General features: G+C 64.7%; 2 protein-coding genes across 5 annotated transcripts; both read left to right on the forward strand.

Annotated features, from left to right (window-relative positions):
- Positions 1 to 372: 372 nt before the first annotated feature.
- HMG20B (high mobility group 20B) lies at positions 373 to 5,992 on the forward strand. Of its 3 annotated transcripts, none has more exons than XM_049639607.1 (10): positions 373 to 491; positions 769 to 824; positions 1,174 to 1,282; positions 1,801 to 2,004; positions 2,645 to 2,765; positions 3,098 to 3,141; positions 3,398 to 3,470; positions 3,746 to 3,961; positions 4,595 to 4,727; positions 5,312 to 5,992. In XM_049639607.1, exons 2-10 carry the CDS (start codon positions 787 to 789, stop codon positions 5,322 to 5,324), a joined length of 951 nt encoding a protein of 316 aa, XP_049495564.1. In that variant the 5' UTR covers positions 373 to 491; positions 769 to 786; the 3' UTR covers positions 5,325 to 5,992. The 3 variants fall into 3 exon arrangements, with proteins under 3 accessions (XP_049495564.1, XP_049495562.1, XP_049495563.1); XM_049639605.1 differs by having other exon boundaries at positions 377 to 491; positions 3,095 to 3,141; XM_049639606.1 differs by lacking the exon at positions 373 to 491 and having other exon boundaries at positions 524 to 824; positions 3,095 to 3,141.
- A 2,615-nt stretch (positions 5,993 to 8,607) lies between these two features.
- Positions 8,608 to 12,357, forward strand: GIPC3 (GIPC PDZ domain containing family member 3). Of its 2 annotated transcripts, none has more exons than XM_049639609.1 (6): positions 8,608 to 9,023; positions 9,761 to 9,946; positions 10,095 to 10,312; positions 11,638 to 11,721; positions 12,045 to 12,094; positions 12,206 to 12,357. In XM_049639609.1, the coding sequence occupies exons 1-6, from the start codon at positions 8,799 to 8,801 to the stop codon at positions 12,355 to 12,357; spliced, it is 915 nt and encodes a 304-aa protein (XP_049495566.1). In that variant the 5' UTR covers positions 8,608 to 8,798. The 2 variants fall into 2 exon arrangements, with proteins under 2 accessions (XP_049495566.1, XP_049495565.1); XM_049639608.1 differs by having other exon boundaries at positions 8,611 to 9,023; positions 10,095 to 10,275; positions 11,580 to 11,706; positions 12,027 to 12,094.
- Positions 12,358 to 13,775: the final 1,418 nt, after the last annotated feature.

Here is a 13,775-nt window from a genome sequence, read left to right on the forward strand (position 1 = left end):
CTGAGGCAGGGGGCTGCCGGGAAGGACCTTAACCCTTTCCCTAGCAACCTGCCGCTGTCTCCATGACAACTAGGGAGGGGCCCGATCTGGCCCGGCAGGTCCGGGATCCCGCAGGGGCGGGGAGTCTCGCCTTCCCCGGGAGAGGAGGAACCCGAGCCGCGCCTACTAGCCCTTTAAGGGGCTCCGCCCTGCGAGGCCTCAAAGCGCCCTGATTGGCCCCGAGAGCGGCCGAGCGCAGCCGAACTTGACGCACCCGCCCGCAGCCTTCCCTCTCCACCTCCCACGCGGCCCGGCGGCTACCCCAGCCAATCGCCGGCCGGCGCGCCAACCCTCATCTGCATGGTCACACCCCAGGGAAAGACTGCACCCAATCCGACAACTCGAAGAGGCGGCATTAGCATGCCCGAGGCGGGGCGAGCGGCAGGGGCGGGCTCGGGGCGGTTGGTTGGAGCGTCGTAGCAGCGGAGAGGTCCGGGAAAGTTTCTTTGGAGGTGAAAACAGCCGCGGAACTCTGGGCCCTGCGAGGGGGTGGGGGCGCGGGGGTCCTGGGGCTGGGGAGAGGCCCCCCCCGGACTGGAGGAGGGTGGGCCCGGGCCTTCCGGGGGACCATCGCCCAACAAAGGATCCCCGGGGCGCCCGCCCTCGAGGGCCTCCCCGCCCCTGGATCCGGCCCCCCCCCACCAAACGCCCCGGGCCCGGCATTCCGGGGGGCTCCCCCGCCGTCGGCGACTCGGGCGCCCCTCACTCAGCCACGCGTCTGCCTTCCAGGTGGGGCCGGGAGCGGCCATGTCCCACGGCTCCAAGCAGCCCGGCGCGGCCGCCGCGTGAGTGCGACATCCCCTCCCCCAGCCCACTCGGGGCTGCAGCCCAGCCCCCGCCCGCCCTGTCGGAACTCCTGGATCCCCGTCCCCCAGGGTCTTGACTCCCCCCACACACACCCGGGTCAGGACCTCCCCGGTGGGTCCCCGCCGGCCTCTTCCCCCACCCACCCCTGCCACTCCCCGGCCCAGCCCCTCCCAGGGGTCTCTGCCGCCCCTCTTGTGCTCCTGCCCCGTCCCGCGAATAATGACCCCGTCGGACGCCTGCCCCCAGGACTCAGGCCCCCTCAGTGCCAGCTCCGCGGTCGGGGGTGGAGGTGAGGGTGGGGGTGACCCTGGCGTCCCGTGGCTCCAGGCCGGCGGGCGGCAAGGCTCCGGGACAGCACGGGGGCTTCGTGGTGGCTGTCAAGCAAGAGCGCGGCGAGGGCCCCCGGGCCGGCGAGAAGGGGTCCCACGAAGAGGAGGTGAGAGTCCCTGCACCGTGATGGGGGGAGGCCCTGGGTCTCGCCCACCGCCTGGAAGCTCCACCCCGGGCCAGATTTGAATTCGGTGTGGCTCCGCCCACAGCCCAGATTTTCCTCGCGGATCTGAGACCCCCGCCCCGTGCCGCATGCCACGCCCCCAAGGGGATCCTCAGTCGCTAGGTCCGGGCCCCGCCCATCGCCCAATACTGCCCTGTGGGAGGCACCTTCCCATCGTCCTATGGGCCTTTGCTCCAGCACAGAAGCCACGCCCAGACCAGAGACCACACCCACAAGCCCGCCCCATCCCTGGGCCGAACCCCGTTGCAGATGCCACGTGCCCCGCCCCTCCGATCCCTCACCCCCGGCCGGCGCTCCCCGAACCCCCCCCTCCCCGCCTCTCCCAAACCTGACCCTTCACCAGGCCATACCTCCAGGCCCTCGCTCCTTGGATAGGCCCATCCCTCTAGCCCTGCCCCAGCCCTCCAGGCCCCTCCCAACGGCGCGGTGCGGTTCTGCAGCCGGTGAAGAAGCGCGGGTGGCCCAAGGGCAAGAAGCGAAAGAAGATACTGCCGAACGGGCCCAAGGCACCAGTCACCGGCTACGTGCGCTTCCTGAACGAGCGGCGCGAGCAGATCCGCACCCGCCACCCGGATCTGCCCTTTCCCGAGATCACCAAGATGCTGGGTGCCGAGTGGAGCAAGCTGCAGCCTGCAGAGAAGCAGGTGGGACGGCGGGGGGCGGCGGAGGGGGCTGGCCCAGGACCACTGACCTTCACCCCGACCCGCTGGACACTGCTGAAGCCACCCCCGCCCCCAAAAGGACCCTTGCTTTGTTGGGCCCTTGCTTCTGCCTGAGAGTTGATCACCCATGAGCTCTCCCCAGCATGCTGAAGCGAGTAGGGGAGGGTGGCAAGAAGAGACGTAAAGTCAATAACTAACGTGGATATGTCTAAAGAAGCAGGGGTGGGGGCTGAGGTCTTATGCGATACCTTCCGAACTTCAAATCTTGGTAATTAACTGAAAGTTGCAACAACATCAGGGGAACAAAAAGCACCACTGGTTTGCACCGTCTAAGTGGGATTTCAACCAGCAGAATGGGTTCGGGAGGGCAGTCCAGCCCACGGATGGGAGCCTGTGGTCAGAAGGCAGGGAGTGGTTTATAAAGGCGGGAGTCTGGGGGGAGGAGGGAGGTCTCTGAGCAGCAGGCTGAGAAGCCAGGTTTTCCCTGGAAAGGCGGGCCGTAGGGAGCTAGGGGCAGGTTGGGCACCGTGAGCTGAGTGATGGAGATGGCTGTGGCCTTGGAGGCCTGCCTCCCGTGCCCCTGGGCCCGGCCGAGCCTCCTACCGCCCCCCCCCCCCCCCAGCGGTACCTGGATGAGGCCGAGCGGGAGAAGCAGCAGTACATGAAGGAGCTGCGCGCCTACCAGCAGTCAGAAGCCTACAAAATGTGCACGGAGAAGCTTCAGGAAAAGAAGATCAAGAAAGGTGCGAGGGGACCCAGCCCCCCAGGCAGCTGGGTCCGGGCTCTGAGTCAGGCCACCCGGGCAGACCGCCCCGCCCTCCATGGGGCTCTCGTCCCATCAAGACGAGAGACCCCCTAACCAGACAGCTGTGAGTGAGCAGGGCCGGGCGATGCGGACGTGGGGGTACGCAGACACTGGGGGGCCCAGGCAGGAGCCTGTCCCAGGATGAGTAAGGCTAACACGGGGAGGGGAGGAGGGTATCCCAGGCAGGGGGATCGGCACTTGCAAAGCAATGTGGGGGGTCCGAAGAGACCTGCCAGGCTGATCCTGCCCTCCTCCCTCCCCAACTAGAAGACTCGGGCTCTGGGCTCATGAATACCCTCTTGAACGGACACAAGGTAAGTGCCCCTCCTCCAAGGACAGTGCCTGGGCAAGAAAGGTCTGGAGGTCTTTAGACCCCTGGGTGAGCCAGAACCAACCTCACACTCACCGGAGGAAGCGAGTGTCCCGCCTCCAGGCAGAGGTGGGACAGCCACATCCTGGGAATGTTGTTACCCAGATGGCCAGAGGAATCCCTCCCAAGCTTCAGGGACGTCCCAGAGGGGTTTTGGCTGCCCTCTCCCCCAAAATCGTCACCTTGTCCTGTCATCCCAGGGTGGGGACTGTGATGGCTTCTCCACCTTCGACGTCCCCATCTTCACTGAAGAGTTCTTGGACCAAAACAAAGGTGAGCACTGAGCAGGGGTTCTTGGGGAAGGGGGTGTTGGGAGAGTGGGTGGGCCCGGGCGGGAGGTAGCAGGCCCCCGGGGAGGGGGGGGGGCGGGAATTTACCTCTCCAAGCCTAGGTGCCTACGTCCCGCAGCCCCCACCCCCGGAGCTGAGGTGTGGGGCTGGAGGCAGAGCAGTGACAGACGGCCAGGCAGGGGGACACAGCTAAGGCAAAGGCCCGGCAGAGGGAAGGGAGGTAGCGCCAGGCTCTGATCCGGCTCCCCCACGCCGCAGCGCGGGAGGCAGAGCTGCGGCGCCTGCGCAAGATGAACGTGGCCTTCGAGGAGCAGAACGCCGTGCTGCAGAGGCACACGCAGAGCATGAGCAGCGCGCGCGAGCGCCTGGAGCAAGAGCTGGCGCTGGAGGAGCGGCGGACGCTGGCGCTGCAGCAGCAGCTCCAGGCCGTGCGCCAGGCGCTCACCGCCAGCTTCGCCTCGCTGCCTGTGCCGGGTGCGGAGGCCCCGCCCCCGGGCCCGCCCCCGCCCCGCCCCCGCCGGGCCGCCCAGCCCACACCCTCTGTCTTCCGAGCTCCGCCCCGCCGGCACCACCTCCTGGCCCCGCCCCCGCCGGCCCACCTGGCCCACACCGTTTATCTTCCGAACCCCGCCCCGCCGGCTCCACCCCCTGGTCCCACTGGCACCGCCCCCAGCTGCTTCGGGCCTGGAGCCCCGCCCCCGCGACCCGCCAACCCCGCCCCCGGCCGTCCAACTCCGGCTCCGAAGGACCCCTCCCCTTCCCGAGCAAAGCCCGCGCCCACCGCCCCCCTTCCTCTCTGGCCTTCCACGCTCTGGCCTGAGTCGACCTCGGTTACCTCCTCGCCAATTTGTCCCCGCCTCCCCCACTGCGACCTCGCCCCCACCACTTTCCATTTTCTGACCCCTTCCCTCAGCCGACCTGGATCTTTCTGGGTCTAGACGTCTTGATCCCCCACCCGACCCCACTGACGCGCCGCGCCTTTGGCCCCCTCCCCGGGACCCTGCCCTTGCAGACCCAACCCCCCCCATTCTCTGACCTCCGCTTCCGGGGATCCCCGCCTGCGTGGACTGCCGCGCTGGGCTCCCGTGACCCGTCCCTTCTCTCCAGGCACGGGCGAGACGCCCACTCTCGGCACCCTGGACTTCTACATGGCTCGGCTGCACGGCGCCATCGAGCGCGACCCCGCCCAGCACGAGAAGCTCATCGTCCGCATCAAGGAGATCCTGGCCCAGGTCGCCAGGTGTGTGCCGGGGCGAGTCCCGAGGCTCTGCTCAGTCCAGGGGGGGGGGCTGTCCGGCCTGGGGCTTGGGGGGCTGCCTGGGGCTAGACGTGCTTGGCGGGCCCCGTGGAAATGACTGGGTCTCACCCTCCACCGTGGTTCCCGGAGTCTGTGGGCGCTGCCGGGTGGGATCCGGCCGTGGGATCTAATTCCGAGGCCACCGCCCACAAGGGAAGGTACCAGGTGGGGCTTGTTCGATGCAGGGGGCCGGTGGTCGGACCACTGTGGGGCGCTGATGAGGCCGGGTAGCTTATTCACACTGCCGGGTGGGATGTGCCCGTCCCTCTTGGCCAATGAGATCCACTGTGGGGTGGGGGAGGGGGGCCTAGGACTTCCTACAGCCGCGCTGCTCGGTGGGCTTTTCTGGGTGGCTCCCGGGGGCCTGGATTAGGTGGGATCGACCCCAGGCCCCCTTCGTGGCATCTGTTTGGAAGTGCTGAGGGTTGGCGGCTGGCCTGTAGTGACCCCTGGGATGGGAGTCGGGGCTGTTAAATGGTGGGGGTCCCCATCACGAGTCCCCCCCCCCCTCCTCTTTCCCGGCACAGCGAGCACCTATGAGGGTATCCGCCGCCCCATGGATCCAGAGAAGACCAAGCTCTGGTCACGGCCCCTTCTCCCCACCATGGAGGAGGATTGGGGGTCCACCTTTTGGGGCCGTGCCCAATCCTGCACCTTGGGGGCTCTAGCCCCCCTCAAATTAAATTTCTACAGCCTCCCTCTAGCTTTCAACTTCCCCAGCACCCCGAACCCAGAAAACCACCTGCTGTACGAGGCACATCTAGAACCCAGAGCCCCGAGGCCCAGCAAGGCCTGCTCACCTTGCACGTCACACTACAGGGACATGGGGACACCACACACGGGCCGCGTAGCCCAGGACACGGGGGGGGGGCCACGGCAGCTTGCACATCCAATGTGGGGAGGGATGTACCTACTCTACCGGGTCTTGAGGACCGAGCCCTGGGACACAGGAGAGAGAAGAACCCACAGCTGACACACTGGGACTCCCAGCAGGTGCTCCCCACAAGCGCCCCCACGTGGGCGCGCAGCAGGGACAAGCCTATACTCCAGGCGGGGCCCCCTGCCTGTCACCCCCCAGATTCCTGCACCCCAGCGCTGGGGAGGCTGGTACCGACCAGCCCTCCCTCATCCAGCTGAGGGGCCCATGTGGAGGCAACCTCTGCCTTTGCTCAATCGGGACTTTTTAAATAAAAAAAGTGGAATTTGAATTCCAGGTTTGTGGATTTTGCGTGTATGTGTGTGTTGGGGGGCAGAGGTGGGCCAGAAGACGTGGCCCCCAAGACGCCCCCGCGGCGTGTTCCGGACCTGCCCTCCCCCAGCGCCTGGCAACCCCACCGACCCACTGAACTGTCTGGATTTGCCTGTTCTGGATGTTTTTCACACATGGGGTCACGTGCTCTGCGGCCTTTTGGGTCCGGTTCCCTCCCCGAGCGTCCACAGGGCAGCGGGCCTCCTGTTCGCCGCTGAATAACATCCCGGCGTGTGGACGGAGCCCCCGGGGTTGTCCATTCACCCGCTGATGGGCATATGGGTTGTTTCCGCCCTTTGGTGGTTGTGAACCCTGCCGCGACCGTGTGCCTACGGGCGTCTGATCGCCTGCCCGCCGTCGCGCGGGGCTTCTCCCCGGGAGTCAAACTGCTGGCTCGCTGAGCGATCGTCTCCGAGACCGTTCGCGTCACGGAATATTGAAGACATCTCGAAACTTCGGGAGGAGCATTTGACAAAACACCCATATCGTGGATCGAATCGTGTTCCCTCAAAAACTATGCTGGAGCCCTAACCCCGGGCCCCGAGCATGTGACCTTATTTGGAAATAGGGTCGTTGCAGATATAATTAGTCAGGGTGAGGTCATCCTGGAGCAGGGTGGACCCCTGAGCCAATATGACTGGTGTCCTTATAAGAAGATGAAGATTCGGACACAGACTTGGGAGACAGCCACGTGACCACCGAGGCAGAAATGGGAAAAACACAGCTGCCAAAAAGTGCTGGAAAGGTCCGGCCACCACCAGAAGCTGGGGCACAGGGGAGGCCTCTGCTGAGGTCTGTGGGGGACTGGCGGGGGGCGGGGTGGGGAGAGCGTGGTCCTCGCCCATAAACTGATTTCACACTTCGGGCCCCCGGAACCGAGAGAGTACATCCCTGTTAAGCCACCCAGCTCGTGGTGCTTTGTTATGGCGGCCCCGGGAGACGGACACAAGCAGATAATGTCACCTCCCCAGCCCAGGTCCCTCGTCCCACCTCCTCTTGGCCCAGGTACGCCCACCGGAATTTGCAGTCTGCCGGGCGGTTCTTGGTCTACTGTTAGCCCTTAAGTATGTCTTCCAAAAAGAAAAGAGTACCGTTTTGGGGAGGGGGGAGGGTTCCTCGGTTTTTCAAGGTTTCAGAGTGTGCAATTCTGTGGTTTCTCGTGCGTTTACAGAGTTGTGCAATCAGCAGCACGCTCTAACTCGAAAACATTTCCGTCACCCCAAAGAAACCCTGGGGCGCCTGGGTGGCTCAGTGGGTTGAGTGCCCGACCTCGGCTGGGGTCATGATCTCACTGCTGGTGAGTTTCGGGCCCCACGTCGGGCTCTGTGCCGACAGCTCCGGGCCTGGAGCCTGCTTCGGATTCTGTGTCTCGCTCTCTCTCCGCCCCTCCCCTGCTTGCGCTCTGGCTCTCCAAATAAATAAATAAATAAAGATTAAAAAAAAAAAAAGAAAGAAAGAAACCCTGTACCCCTCAGCAGTCACCACCCCCCTCCCACCTCCCACAGGCCCTGGCAGAAACGAGTCCACTTTCTGCCTGTGGATTTGTCTGTTGTGGTCATTTCACGTAAATGGAATCACACACCATGCGGCCTTTTGTGCCTGGTTCTCTCACTGAGTGTTGTGAGGTTGTTGTTGTTGTTGTTTTTAATTTTTTAAAAATGTTTTATTCTCTTAATTATTTTTTAACGTTTATTTTCGAGAGAGAGAGAGACAGAACGTGAGTGGGGGAGGGGCAGAGAGCGAGGGAGACAGAATCCAGAACGGGCTCCAGGCTCTGAGCTGTCAGCACAGAGCCCCGCACGGGGCTCGAACCCGGGAACCGTGAGATCATGACCTGAGCCAAAGCCAGACGCTCAGCCGACTGAGCCACCCGGGCGCCCCTCTTTCCCTCCTTTTCCACCTGTAACCTGGAGGTCCCTTCATTTCCTCGCCAAAGACTGCTTGAAGGCCTGCTGCGGGCCAGGCACTGGGCACCCGGGATATGGCCGGGAAGAGAGAGGTCAGAGCAGCCGGCCTCCCGTAGCTGACACTCCAGTTGTGGGGACGGCCAGCTGGTGTGTCAGCTGGTGCTCAGCACCAGGGGGAAGAATCTGGGGAAAGAGATTGAGAGGTGGAAGGAGGAGGCAATATTTGATCAAGTGGCAGAGGAAGGTGAGGGGGGGGGAACCAGTGGGTGACTGAGAGATGGCATTCCAGGCAGTAGGAACAGCGTGTGCAAAGGCCCCGGGGTAGGACGGGCCTGGCCCATTAGAGGAAAGGCGGGGGGGCCCCCTTTTGGCGGGTGCGTTGTGAGGAGGGGGAGACCGGGAGGAGGGGAGGGCGGGAAGGAGTTGGGGCCGGTCCTGCAGGGCCTTGTGGGCCTCTGGAAGGACTTGGGCTTCTACCCCAGGGGAGGACGGGGCCCTGGGGGGCTGTGGCTGAGCGGGGACGGGAGGTGGCTGAGGTTATCCAAGGGTTTGTCTTCCCCCACCTTGTAGGAAGAATTAAATGAGTGCGCCTGGCAGAGACTGGGCGCTCGGCACGCTCCCTGGTGATCCGGGTCCCCCACCCCCACCCCCGGGAGCGCACAGCTGGCCCTGGCAGGGCCCGGACACCTGGGACCGCCCCCACCCGGCACCCCGCGGTGTCGCCTTCCCGGGCGGCTCGGATTCCCGGATCCCCTTACCCCAGCGGCTCGGCTGTCGGGCCCCGGGCCGGGGGAGGGGGAGGCTGCAGGAAGCGGCGGATCCGGCGGCGGCTGTGGCCCGGGTGGCCGAGCTCCGGCCATGGAGAGCGCAGCGGCCCCTGAGGCCCGGGGCGCCGAGGCCCCGCGCCCGCCCGCGCCCCCGCCGTCGCCCGCCGAGCCCCCAGCCGCGCCCCGCGCCCGCCCGCGCCTGGTTTTCCGCACGCAGCTGGCGCACGGCAGCCCCACGGGCAGGATCGAGGGCTTCACCAACGTCCGCGAGCTCTACGCCAAGATCGCCGAGGCCTTCGGGATCGCGCCCACCGAGGTGAGGACGCCGCAGCCCCGGAGCCAGCGCCCCACCCGTCTGACCGGGGAGGGGGGGGAGAGGGGTGGGGTCCGGACCCCCGGCCCGGGGGGCCCCGGCTCGCCTCCTCCCCCGATGGAGGGGAGCCGATCGCCGGGTCTCAGAGGCGCATCTCCCAGATCCTGGGGTGCCCAGGCTCCAGGGACCCTCTTCCGTTCAAAGCCCTGCGCAGAGCCCGCCCTGCGCAAAAACAATGAGCATGTTTTAGGGTGAGCGGCTCCTTTAGATTGTCCGGGAGCCCACGCCGCCGAACCAGCCCGCAGCGACCCCAGCCCTCGGGTAAGCGCCTCTGTGGTCCCTGGGCGCGCGGCTGGGGACCGGGGTTCCAGGAGGCCGCGGGGCTCAGGGGCTGGGCGTCAGGGCGGTGCGGCTCGTAGCCCCCAGGGGGCGCCGGCAGATTCAGAATCGCCTGAACAAGTTGGTCTGGGGTGTCCGGTCACCGACGGGGTATAACTGAACGTGTAGGGGTGAAGGAGGGCTCTCTTCCCGCGCAGGGCCTCCCTATCACCCCGTTCTGAGGATCCCACGCCCTGCCCTTTCCCGTGGACCGGGATCCCGGCGGCTGGGTGATCAGACCAGCGGCGAGCCTCTTCGTGCCTCGGTTTCCCTCTCCCGAGCGCATCCCCCCGGTTGTCCTGTGCAGACGGAGGGCGAGGAGCGCTGTCGCTAACTCTGGGCTTCCCCTCCCCTCGGGACAGATCCTCTTCTGCACCCTCAACAGCCACAAAGTAGATATGCAGAAACTCCTGGGCGGCCAGATCGGGCTGGAGGATTTCATCTTTGCCCACGTGCGCGGCGAGACCAAGGAAGTGGAGGTCACGAAGACCGAAGACGCCCTGGGGTTGACCATCACGGACAATGGGGCCGGCTACGCCTTCATTAAGGTGCCCACGCGGGGCGGGCGGCTTCCCCGGGCGCTCCGGGACCTGGGATGAGCCGCCGGCCCCCTCGGGTCTAACCGGGCTCTAGGGAGCTGGGGGCGGGGGTGTCGGTGGCTGGGGCGGCCCCCTGAGTGACTCTGGGTCCCTGCAGAGGATCAAGGAGGGCAGCATCATCAACCGGATGCAGGCCGTGTGCGTGGGCGACAGCATCGAGGCCATCAACGACCACTCCATCGTCGGCTGCCGCCACTACGAGGTGGCCAAGATGCTCCGCGAGCTGCCCAAGTCACAGCCCTTCACCCTGCGCCTGGTGCAGCCCAAGAGAGCCTTCGGTGAGGGCCCCCTGGGGTCCCGGGGGCAGGTGGGGTGGTGCTGACGAGCTCTTCCAGAAGTGGGTTGCCTGGAGGCCCGGTACACCGGAGGATGGGGGGAGGGGGGGCGACGGGACAGGATGGAAGGTTCTAGAAGCCTCTGGTGACATGACGGGGAGCTTCCGGCACTGTGTCGGGCACAGGTAGGCAGTTTCTAGATTGTTACAGCCAGCCGAGGGGTGGAGGTGTGTGTGTGGGTGGGGGTGGGAAGACTGGGACGGGATGAGAGTTTCTCAACCTCAGCGCCATGACATTTGGGCCCAATCATCCTCTGCGGTGGGGGCCGTCCTGTGCGCTGTACGATGATGAGCAGCACCCCCGGCTTGGACCCAGCGGCCGCCAATGGCAACATCAATGTCACCTGGGGGCGGGGGAACCACCCGCCCCTACCACCAGGTTAAAAACCTCTGTTCTAGAATGTTTAGGATGGTCTGTTGAGGACTTTCTCGAGGAAGGAGCCGGATGTCAATTTCCATCCTGGCGCCCCGTCTTATTTCCTCATGGACTCCCCTCCCCCCCCCACTTTTTTTTAATGTTTATTTTAGTTTTGAGAGAAAGAGCATGGGGGGGGGAGGGGCAGAGAGAGAGAGAGAGAGAGAGAAAGGGAGAGAGGATCCCAAGCAGGCTCCGCACTGTCAGCACAGAGCCCACGAATTGCAAGATCGTGACCTGAGCCAAGACGAAAGATGCCAAGTTGGATGCTAGGCTCCCCCCCCCCCCCCCCCCCCCCGGGAGGCTCAGTCGGTTAAGCTTCTGACTCATGGTTTCGGATCAGGTCATAATCTCGCCGCGGTTTCATGAGTTCGGGCCCTGTGTTGTGCTCTGTGCCAGGACTCTCTCTCTCTCTAAGTAAATACATAAGCTTAAAAAAGAAAAAAAAAGTGAGACAACGCTTAGCTAACGGAGCCACCCAGGCGCCCCTAGAGAGACTTTTTAAAAACAGGAGAGATGGGGCGTCTAGCTGGCTCAGTCGGTGGAGGGGACGACTCTCCATCTTGGGGTCACGAGTTTGAGCCCCGTGCCGGGCAGAGAGATTTCTTAAAAAAAAAAAAAAACAAACAACATAAAAAAACAAAAAATAAAGAGAAGGGAGATTTGGGGGAAGAAAGGATTCTCAAGCAGGGTCTCTGAAGATTCACCCATGGACGTAAAGGAGGGCTTTGAAGGATAGAAGGTTCTAGAAAGGCTCAACGGGCAGCTTCCGAGGGATCCGCGGACGGGGATCCTGCAGAACAGATGCCCCTCCCCCACCGTGTCCCCCGCAGATATGATTGGCCAGCGGAGCAGAAGCAGCAAATGCCCCACGGATGCAAAAGTGACCAGCGGGAGGGAGACCCTGCGACTGCGTTCCGGGGGGGCCGCCACAGTGGAGGAAGTGGTGAGTGAAGGGGACGGGAGTCTCCAGGGGCTCTTACAGCAAGCACTCCGCTGACTCAGTGCACCCTCGGGTAAGACCCTCCCCTTCGTCCAGCCTGGTCCCCGCCCCCCCTCCCCCCACCTCCTGCCTCCTGCAGGATGCCCCCTGGTCGTGTGGCAGGACAATAGCGGTGACACAGAGCGCTGACTCCTGCCAAGCCCCGCTCCCCTGTCACCTGAGGGGCGGGAGCCCCTGGAGGGGCTGGGCTGGAGGGACCCCGGGCTTCTGACCCTCTGCGGTGCTCCTCTGTCCGCCACCTCCCCCCCCCCCCCCCCCCCCCCCCCCCCCCGGTTGTGGGGGGGGCGCCCCGGAGGGGCGACGACCTGCTGGAGAGCTACATGGGCATTCGGGACCCCGAGCTGGGTAAGGGGCCAGGGTAAGCCGGGTGGACCCTGGGGGGAGGACAGCCCACAGGGAGGAGGCAGGGGCCCCAGGGAGCACCCTCACCCACCTCCCCTCCTCTCTGGCCCGCAGCGTCCACCATGGTGGACACAGCCAAGAAGACGCCGAGCGTCCAAGAGTTTGCGCACCGTTTAGATTCCGTCTTGGGCGAGTTTGCCTTCCCGGACGAGTTTGTGGTGGAGGTGTGGGCCGCCATCGGCGAGGCCAGGGAGGCCTGCGGCTAGTCTGCCCCGGCGCTGAGCGCAGCCCCAGCCCAGAGCCCAGCCCCCTGCCGCGGCCCTCCCCGCCGGTTCCCGAAGCCCAGCCCTGCGCCAGAGCCCAGGCCAGCTCGGAGACTGGGCTCCTCTCTAGAACCCAATCCACTCCCGAGACCCTACCCAGTTCCAAAACCCAGTCCCCCTCCAGAGCCCAGGCCAGCTCTGAGACCGAGATCACCTCTAGAACCCCTACCAGTTCCGAGAACAAGCCCAGCCCTGAGGTCAAGCCTTGCTCTGGAACCAAGCTCCGTGCGGAGACCCAACCCAGCTCCAAAACCCAGCCCTCTTCTAGAACCCAAGACGGCTCCGACGCGAAGCCAAGCCCTGAAATCAAGTCAAGTTCTGGAGCCCAGCTACGTTTCAGGACACAGCCGAGCCCTGAGATCAACCCCGGTTCTGGAAGCCAGCCCGGATCTCTGACCAAGCCCTGCCATAAAACTCAACCGGACTCTGGAACTCAAGACAACCCCGTGACCCGACCGTACCCGGACACCCCGTCCAGTTCAGGGACTCTCGTTAGTTCTGGAGCCCGGGCCAGACTCAAGAAACAGCCCGGCCGCAGTGGCCACACCGGCCCAGGATTGGAAGAGGGCCCCCAAACCCAAGTCTGCTCACGAGCCCAGACGCAAGCTGAACCTCGGTCCAGACCCAGACCCCAGCCCTGCCCTAAAACCCGAGTGCCCTCAAATACCCACTCCCAACCCGGGGCCCGGTCCAGTTCCGGTGAGGAGTCCAGCTCAGAGACGGAGCCCAGTTCTACACCCCAACCTGGTGCTACAACCAGGCCCGTCTCCAGAATTCACACAAGGTCTGGAACCGCAGCCCTCCCTGAGGCAAGGCCCGCCTCCCGAGCCCAGCTCGACGCCGAGCCCCGCTCTCACGGCAGAACGCAGACCAGCTCTAGAACACCGTCGGACTCCGGGACCCAGACCGACCTCGAAGCCTGGGCAGTTTCCAGAGCTCAGTCCCGCTCAGGCACTCCACCCAGCTCTGGAGCTCAGCTCAGTTCTGGAGCACAGGGCGCGTCTGAGATCCCGTCTGGCTCCCCAGGGCGGTCTGTGGCTGAGGCCCCGCTAAGTTCCAGAATCCAGCTGAACCCCGGCATCCTATCTAGGCCTGGGACCCAGACCAATGCAGCAACAGACTTAAAGTCCACAAATCTGTCTGGCGCTGAGAGCAGACTCAGTTGCGGGACGCAGACTTGTCCAAGAGCTCGGTCGACCTCTGGGACTCAGCTCGTCTCAGAAGCCCTGCCGAGTTCTAGATGCCAGCTTCAAGCCACGGCCCAAGGCAGCTCTGGTATCGAGCTGAACTCTGGGAAGCAGACCAGCTCTGGAACTCAGCTCATCGCTAGAGCCCAGCCCAGCTCTGGGACCCAGCCCAGC

The sequence above is a fragment of the Panthera uncia genome, chromosome A2 (genome assembly GCF_023721935.1).
Source record: "Panthera uncia isolate 11264 chromosome A2, Puncia_PCG_1.0, whole genome shotgun sequence".
NCBI lineage: Eukaryota > Metazoa > Chordata > Mammalia > Carnivora > Felidae > Panthera > Panthera uncia.